Source organism: Salvelinus namaycush, chromosome 31 (assembly GCF_016432855.1).
Source record: "Salvelinus namaycush isolate Seneca chromosome 31, SaNama_1.0, whole genome shotgun sequence".
In the NCBI taxonomy this organism is placed as follows: Eukaryota; Metazoa; Chordata; class Actinopteri; order Salmoniformes; family Salmonidae; genus Salvelinus; species Salvelinus namaycush.
In genome coordinates this window covers 44,794,127-44,802,437 of record NC_052337.1, presented here as the reverse complement: position 1 = coordinate 44,802,437, position 8,311 = coordinate 44,794,127, and the positions used below count along the sequence as shown (strand labels likewise).

The 8,311-nt window shown below is 42.2% G+C and overlaps 1 protein-coding gene across 1 annotated transcript; it reads right to left on the bottom strand.

The window, feature by feature from the left end:
- Positions 1–812: 812 nt before the first annotated feature.
- Positions 813–7,882, bottom strand: klf4 (Kruppel-like factor 4). Its single transcript, XM_038971112.1, has 5 exons — positions 7,600–7,882; positions 7,342–7,456; positions 3,804–4,614; positions 3,500–3,667; positions 813–2,626 (listed from the first exon to the last, which is right to left on the bottom strand). Exons 1-5 carry the CDS (start codon positions 7,602–7,604, stop codon positions 2,451–2,453), a joined length of 1,275 nt encoding a protein of 424 aa, XP_038827040.1. The 5' UTR covers positions 7,605–7,882; the 3' UTR covers positions 813–2,450.
- Positions 7,883–8,311: the final 429 nt, after the last annotated feature.

Sequence of the window (8,311 nt, the reverse complement as noted above, 5' to 3'; positions counted from 1 at the left end):
GATTGTATGAATTCATTTATAATTCATTTTACTAGGTAAATGGGGACGCCTAACTTGATAACTATTTATGTATAACTAGTTTAATAACTATTTTATGTAAGATATTTATGCTACACTACAATACTTCAAAGAGTTAGTTGACATTGCTAGTGAACAGAAACTCCCCAACTTGGATGCTTGGAATGATTATGAAGCGTGTACACTTGTATTATATAGCTTTAGAAAAGGAGATGAGCATTATTAAGCATATTAAGTAAGATTTTAAGCATTATTATTATTTAAATGTGCTATGACTTACGTAAATAGATAGTCAAACTATATAGCTTAATAAAATTAGATACTGATGTTGCTTCATTTTGATTTACATGGTTGAGGTACATTTACCAAATACATTTATCAAAACATTTTACAGGTTAATACGAGTATGGAATAATTTACATAACAGTGCTATCAAAACAGCAGTGATCAGTACATACAAAGTTCATTTTAAATACATTTTTATTCTTTATGTTGTACAAAACATTTGAAGCGGTTTTAAAAAGCATTTTCTTTACAAATGTACAAAACTTCAGATTATATTACATGAACAAAAACATTGTTCAGAGTTTTGAAAGATGATATGAATGTCTCACGTAGCATCATTGCACTTTGCGACCACAGTGCATTGAAAGATTGCCATCACCATTGAGGAGCAAAGTACTCACCTGATTAAAGTCCAATTGCGGAAGAAGAAAAACTCACAGACAAGAAACTCACAGACAAGATACTCACAGACAAGAAACTCACAGACAAGAAACTCACGGACAACCATGTGATACTTGATACTCTTTTTTTATCTGTTTTCTTTAAAATAAAATCTTTGGTACCTTTAAATACACTTAATAGTCTTTGAGCACTTTCCTGTAACATATCAATTAATTTGTACCTGTAATGAATGGCTTGGAAGAGTAATATAAATATAAATGTCTAATACGGTATGTTGAACAGTATGAATTCGACAAACAACTTGGCTGATAGAATGGATCGAAGGCCTCTTAGGATGTGTTCTGTCTGTCCGAGTCTTGTTTCCCTGATAACTAATACATTTCCAGTCATACGTTGGCACCTGGTCCTCCAAGTTTTGTCGATAAATAGCCTAGATGGTAAATTCCAGTTTTGTCCCACAAAGGAGGTTGTTCTGAGGGCTCTTGTCAAAACGTCATATCACGATCCCATTTATGGTAGTGCTGAGCAATTAGTGCTATTTGAGGTCAGTTCGGTTTCGGGTTAAAAACATTTTTTTTTTATAATTAGGGTTTTCGATTTTGGTTTTGATTGTTTATTTTTTATGTTATGAATTATGTGGTTTGAATAAAACTATTTAAAAAAGTCTCATGATAGCAGTGACTGCCCATTACTTTTTTTATCACGTATTAACCATCATTTGTTCACTCTACTTTAATAAAATATTTTAGTCGCTGTGAATTTCATATTTGTTTTGTTGTTGATGACTTTATTACTTCATTCCAAGTCATGATCTCATCTCTATAGAGCTGCTGCCTATTCCGTCTGTCAAAATCACTATTGTTATAGTTATTTAAACTCAACGAGGCATTATTTCATGACTGCTGAATACCAACTACCAATGACTTAGATCACGTGTCAAACTCATTCTACTGAGGGCAGAGTGACTGCGGGTTTTCGCTCCTCCCTTGTGTTTGATTGATGAATTAAGCTCACTGATTAGTAAGGAACTCCCTCACCTGGTTGTTTAGGTCTGAAGTGAAAGGCAAAACCAAAAATCAGCAGACACTACCCTCAATGGAATGAGTTTGACACCCCTGACTTAGATCATGTCTTTTCAGGTAGAGAAGCAATTGCTCTCTATCCCTCTCCATCGCATATTCTTCCGTCTCTTCTTTCTCTTTCCGTGTCTGCCCCCCACACCTAACGCGACAGGCGTAAAAGAAACACACAGACCGGACAAGTAGGCGCGCAATAGATTGTGGTCATTGTAGTTAATGACCACGTTTTCTGCTCTAAACTATGCAGAATATTGTCCTGTTGGAAACTACAACTCCCTACTACATCACGTAGTTTGGGCTTGATCTGATTTCTTCTCGAGAGAAACTGTGCAATGTGTGCATTGAGCAATTAGAATGTTTAAAAAAAACGAAAAATAACCACCATTTTGGTTCATCGCTGATCACTAATAGATGGACAAAGAACAGTCTTTAGTCATAGGGTTTGAACCTAGCGAGTGTAACACTCTTTGCCGTGAATCGCACGGCTTGTCTTGATGCTTTGACAATGGCTAGAAGGCAATGTTTGGTTTTCAAAGTTACAAGTTCAGGTCGGTCTCTGTAATAATATCTTTAGTCTTTAAGTCTTGGTCTCGGTGGCGTCCAGTGAGTCCGTAGGTGTCTCTTCATGTGTAGTGCCGGGTGGTCGGACCTTGAGAAGGCCCTGTCTCATAGGTGTCTCTTCATGTGTAGTGCCAGGTGGTCGGACCTTGAGAAGGCCCTGTCACACTTGGCACACTGGAACGGGCGATGCCCGGTGTGTTTCCTGTAGTGCCGTGTGAGCTCATCCGAACGGGCAAACTTCCAGCCGCAGCCCACCCAGTCACAGTGATAAGGCTTCTCTCCTAATAATGACACAACACACACATGCACGTGCGCACACAGGCACGCACACACACACACACACACACACACACACACACACAGAGAGAGAGAGAGAGACACAAACAAGGCCGTTAGAATTTTGTTTGTTGACCCCGGAGTTAAAACAGACCAAACTCTCCTCTCCTCAACACAGATAGAGGTTGGTCCTGTCCTGCAGTGCATGGAGGTTAAACTAATCAGCCTACAGTCAGTATAAACCTGCTGCTGTTTAAATGCCTGTTCATGACACCTGCCAACTGGGCTGCTGTTCTCTCTTTTTACTCTATTTTACCAAGATGTAGAGTAGAGTAATTTACTGCTAGCAATACAACAGCCGTTATGCCAGGGCCAAGTAGCATAGGGGTAGGTAGCAGGGAAGGTAAGAGTTATAGGTGAACATATAGTGTACTGCTGAGGGATATTAACTGGCGTTACTGAATAAAGAATGAATGAACGCATGAATAAGTAAAATCATCCTGTCATATAGTAGCTCTATAGTGCAGTAAACACACAAGGGTCACATTGCTGCCTGTTACAAATGGTTCCATTTCAACAAATTAAATGGATTATTCCAGCCATTAAATGTGTCTCCATTCTACAGACTGTCTCCATACCAAATCATTACCAAATTAATACAACATTTAAAGTAAAGTTAATATTAATCCAGTATAAAACTTAATGTTAAAGTTTCCTGCTGTGAAACACTAAAGGCCTACCATTTCATAAACCATAAACTACAGTAATGAAACTCATAACCAAGCGATGCAATAAGAATTAAAAATCTAAAAATCCTCCTGACATCAAAAAAACGTTTGAATTTTTCCCCCAATGAGAAATCCAACATGTGTACCAACCTGTGTGCGTTCTGTGATGTGCCTTGAGGTGAGAGCTCTTGGTATAGGTTTTTCCACAGCCGGCATAGTCACACGTGTGTGTGGCAATTCTCTTCCTAGGCCATGAGCGCCGGCCGCGTTTGGGTTTGGGCTCCTCTGGTAGACTGTCGCCACCGGGGGACATGAGCTCTAGGAGGAGAGAGGAGGGCGAAGTGATGAGCATCATCACCTCAATGTTTTCCTCAGAGTCAGGCACCAGAAAATTCAGATATGTTGTCTAAAAAAGGCTCTCGGTCAAAAAGACTTAGATTGAAGTTGAACTGACCTTGGTACTGTAGAGACCCATGCTGCTGTGGGAAGGGAGAGTAGCCTGTCGGAGAGGTGTGGTGGTAGCCCGGACCGGGCAGCGGGATTTGGGCGTGGGTTAACACCTGGCTGGAGGGGTGGTGGTCCCTGGCCAGTGTGTGGTCCGGAGACAGAGATGAGGCTGATCGGCTGGCAGTCATAGGGCGCCCCCCTGGGGGGAAGCAGTGGGGGTCGAGGCGGGGCCTCTGACCAGCCCTGGGCTGGGAGTGTGAGTTCACCACCCCTAGTTGGAGGTCCATGGGTCGGGTGATGGTGCACGTGCTGGGGTTCTCCTGCTTTATCCTATGGCAAATAAAGGGCAACGAGGAGGAGGGGTCCGTGGCGGCGCCCACACCAGCTTTACTACTCACATTAATGCTGTGGTCAACCTCTGCCATATCCATGGTGGACTTCACCACAAACTTGCCATGCAGGCTGGTGGGATGGAGGTACGCCGTGTCCAGTTCAGGTCTCATCAACTCCGCCACGAACCCCCCAGAGGGGGACACGTCGTTGATGTCAGGGATAGTGTACAGCATGTCACTGTGAGCAGAGTCCTGGGGAGAGGGGAGCTGGTAGGAGGAGTAGGATCCCGGGGAAGGGGACAGGTTCTGGGACCCGCTCGTTGCCATAGCCTCAGCCTGCTGCTGCTGTTGTAGCATAGTGTTGGACAGGATAAAGTCATAGTCCAATAGGTCCAGCTCTTCAGGTTCTTTCTTGGCCATTCCAGTGGAGATGTCCTGGTCAGAACAGCCGCTCCTCTTCAGGTGGGACAGCTCCTCCTTCCATCTCTAGGGAAGACGAGAAACACACATTGAAATCAGTATGAGTACAGAAAGAGAGCTGAGGTCATAGCTAATCCATGAGCATAATGCTGAAGACTGCCTGATATAATGGTGCTAAATCATCGAGAGACTGGCTGAGGTGAATCTGCTCACCCAGACTGTGTGTCCGTGGTCAAAACATTTCATTGCCAAATGTAAGTACCTGTAGATGAATTTCTTCTTCTGTCTAACTGAAATGGGAAAGTGATTCTTGGTCATATCTATCATTGTGTCTCAAATACGCTTGTGTAATCCCAGACATGTACAATAATCCCAGACATGTATGGATTAGTTCCAGTTTATTAGGATGCTATAACACAAGAGATCTGGATAAGCTTCTCCTTGAGAACAACTCACATTTGGTAGGCTATTCTATACACATTATTGGCAATAGATAAACCAACAGCCTAAATCAATTCAAATCAAATCATAGTTTATTGGTCGTGTACACAGATTCGCAGATGCTATCGCAGGTGCAGACAAATGCTTGTGTTTCTAGCGCCAACAGCGCAGTAATACCTAGCAGTAAATAAAACATTAAAAAAACACAATCCACACATAATCCCACTAAAATAATCATTAAGAAAGAAAGAAGTGAAGAATTATCAGAACAAGCAATGTCAGTGACCGGAATATAAATATATCCAGTGGAGACTCCTCGGAGGCGAAAGAGGAAGACCATCCTCCACAGTTCATTTTTTTTGTAGTGCAACATTAAAAACTTTATATTTTTTTGATAAAACTTTACTAGATATATTCACGTCACCAAATCATTTATTAAAACGCACTGTTCTGCAATGAAGGTCTACAGTAGCCTCAGCAGCACCATGGTGTAGCCGGAGGACAGCTAGCTTCTGTCCTCCTCTGGGTACATTGACTTCAATACAAATCCTAGGCGGCTCATGGTTCTCACCCCCTTCCATAGATTTACACAGCAATTATGACAAATTCATAATTCCCCCAACCTATCAAAGCTCTTGCAGCATGGAATGACTTAAAGCATAAGCTACAGCTAGCTAGCACTGGAGTGCATAAAATATGGTGACTAGTTGACTCAAAGAGAGAGAAAGACAGTAGTTGAACAGTTTTGAACAAATTAAGGAGAAGCAAGAGAGAGAGAGAGATTTTTAAACTTTCACTTTCACTTAGCTAACAAATGCAGCTAGCTAGTTTAGTCTACTCAAACACCCGGCTCAAACAGAAAGGGATGCTATGTTAGCTAGCTGGCTCTGTCTATCCAACACTAGAACTTTTCCAAGTGAAGGTAAGCTTTTGGTTCTATTCATGTATTGCCACTGGGGCCCGCCGGTGTAACTGCTAAACTGCTTTCTGACTGTACACAGTACTGCATGACTGTAGCGGGTTTACTAACGCGTTAGGTCTAGTAGTTATGTTGACTATGACATGACAACAATGTAGGCTGTGTGTAGCAGTTAGCAGTCATGATATGAAGGTTTGTCTTTGAAAGGTTTTTTGCCTGGTCACAGACAGCTGATGTGTTGTGCACTGAAGTCCACAAGCGAAGGGAAGAGGTGAGAGGAGGAGAGCGTGTAGATAGTTGCGAGAAGGAATTATACTGTACAACGAGCAAAGTGATCACGCTGTTTTTATGTGGCTGCTATGAAAGTGGACTGTGTTTGTGTGTGATCAGGGGTGTATTCATTCCGACGATTCGGGGGAAAAATGTTTCTTAAACAGAAGCAAATGGTACAAAACGGGGAGAAAGATATCTGAATTTGTCCAATAGAAGCTCTAATTGGCAACTTTTGGGCTAATGATTACACCCTAGATCAGCTAGATGCAGGCAAGAGTGTGCACGTCGGTATTGAATGTGTCACTGTCTGTCTCTTGACGTGTGCACCTACGTTGTAAACTTTCATTCATAGGCTAGGTTGTAGCAACCTCATGATGGGTACAGGGAAAATTTGAGAGTCATGTAGTAGCCTAAACCTATCGAATGGAATATGAATGACTGTCATCCAATATGCTGTAACAGAAATAAGGCTCATAAAAAAAAAAAAAATCCTCCCTCATCTTAAACTGCACCAACCGCCACTGATATATACATATAATGTATGTAACTATATATAGCCTACATACTATATAATGGTGTGTAACGACAGTATGCAAAGTATATGAATAGAATAGGTGTGTACAGCTGTAGTTATGTAGGGTGAGCCATGGCTAGAATACAGTATATACACATAAAGTGGGTAAACACTATGTAAACATAATTAAAGTGACCAGTATTCAATGACTCGATGTAGCCGACATAGGGCAGCAGTCTCTAAGGTGCAGGGTATAGTACCAGGTGGTGGCCGGCTAGAATAGTGACCAAGGTTCAGGGCACAGTAAAGCAATACAGGATGCCACTGCTGGGTATATGCTGTAAATTATAGCTAAATCCTTATAGTAGACTACCATCCATTCAGTCAGTGACCACGCTGAAAATTATACTGGTATCCCGGCTGGTTCACGCCCCTACAGCGGTGCGGTGTGCTAGAGTGCGGCAATGGTAAAATGTAGCAACACGAATAACTACGAGCAATGACATAATGTCATGAAATTAAACCAATGTCCATAGAAATACATAAATAAAACCGATTATGACCTGACCTACCATTAAATATGCGGAATGTCCTAAAGCCTATAGCCCAGACTGTTGAGATAAAAACAAATTGCTACCATACTCACCAAATTCGCATGTCCCGTGGATTTATTCTTGACAGTCGGGCCGCTTGCAAATGTGGATATGGATGGCAAAAGCGTCCCGCTCAATGCCATATTATCGAAGTCACTTGGTGGTTGCCTGCATAAACAAAAAAAGATGTAAATGTCAATCCTTATCGTTTTCTTCCAAAATAAAGAAAAGCCTATTAGGATCCAAGCGCACTTTATAATGGCATTGGCAATCCAAAATGCTGCTCTGTTAAACTAAAAAAAAGCCCGCACCTCATCAATGAAAATATACGTGGTTCTTCTGATGAATTTATTCTGTAAAATACACGGGTTGTTTCAGCATGGGTTACGTAGCCTATTTTACACCGGTTGACAATCCGAGATGATGTTGCGCTACACTTCACTCCAAGCCATGCTTGTGGACGCAGCGAATGGAACAGACAGACTGAGACAGACAACCAAGCATGGAACCGCTGATGCAAATTGATCAGGAGTGAGGCGACACCCGGGGATTCCCTCGTCTCCCTAGCAATCCCGCTGCCATGCAGGGACCGGAGTACAGACTGAACCTACAAAAGTGACAGTGAGAGACTTCTTAAATCATCGCCAGTGGACACGCCTTCGTGTTGCTGAGCAACAGACAGGCAGGACAGAAACAACACTCCCCGCTGGTTAGGTAGAAAAAAATAAGGTGCAGTTCATGACGATAGCACAAGCTTGCATAGCTGAAAAAGGAAGGAAAAAAAAACTCCGCGCTGTCTCCTGTTTATATCCATGCAAACAGAGCGATAGCAACAGGGAGGCCCTTACACAGCCGTTAGCTTTTTATCCAGAGCTAATGTGGGGGAACCGGATCAACTCAGTTCTAAGGGATCGCCTATAGGTTTCACAGTAGGATAGTATGGGAATAATGACTTGTAGTTGCACTAATTTACGAGATATTGTAGCTCCTACAGAAAACACAACACGTTTTCAGGGGCCTCAT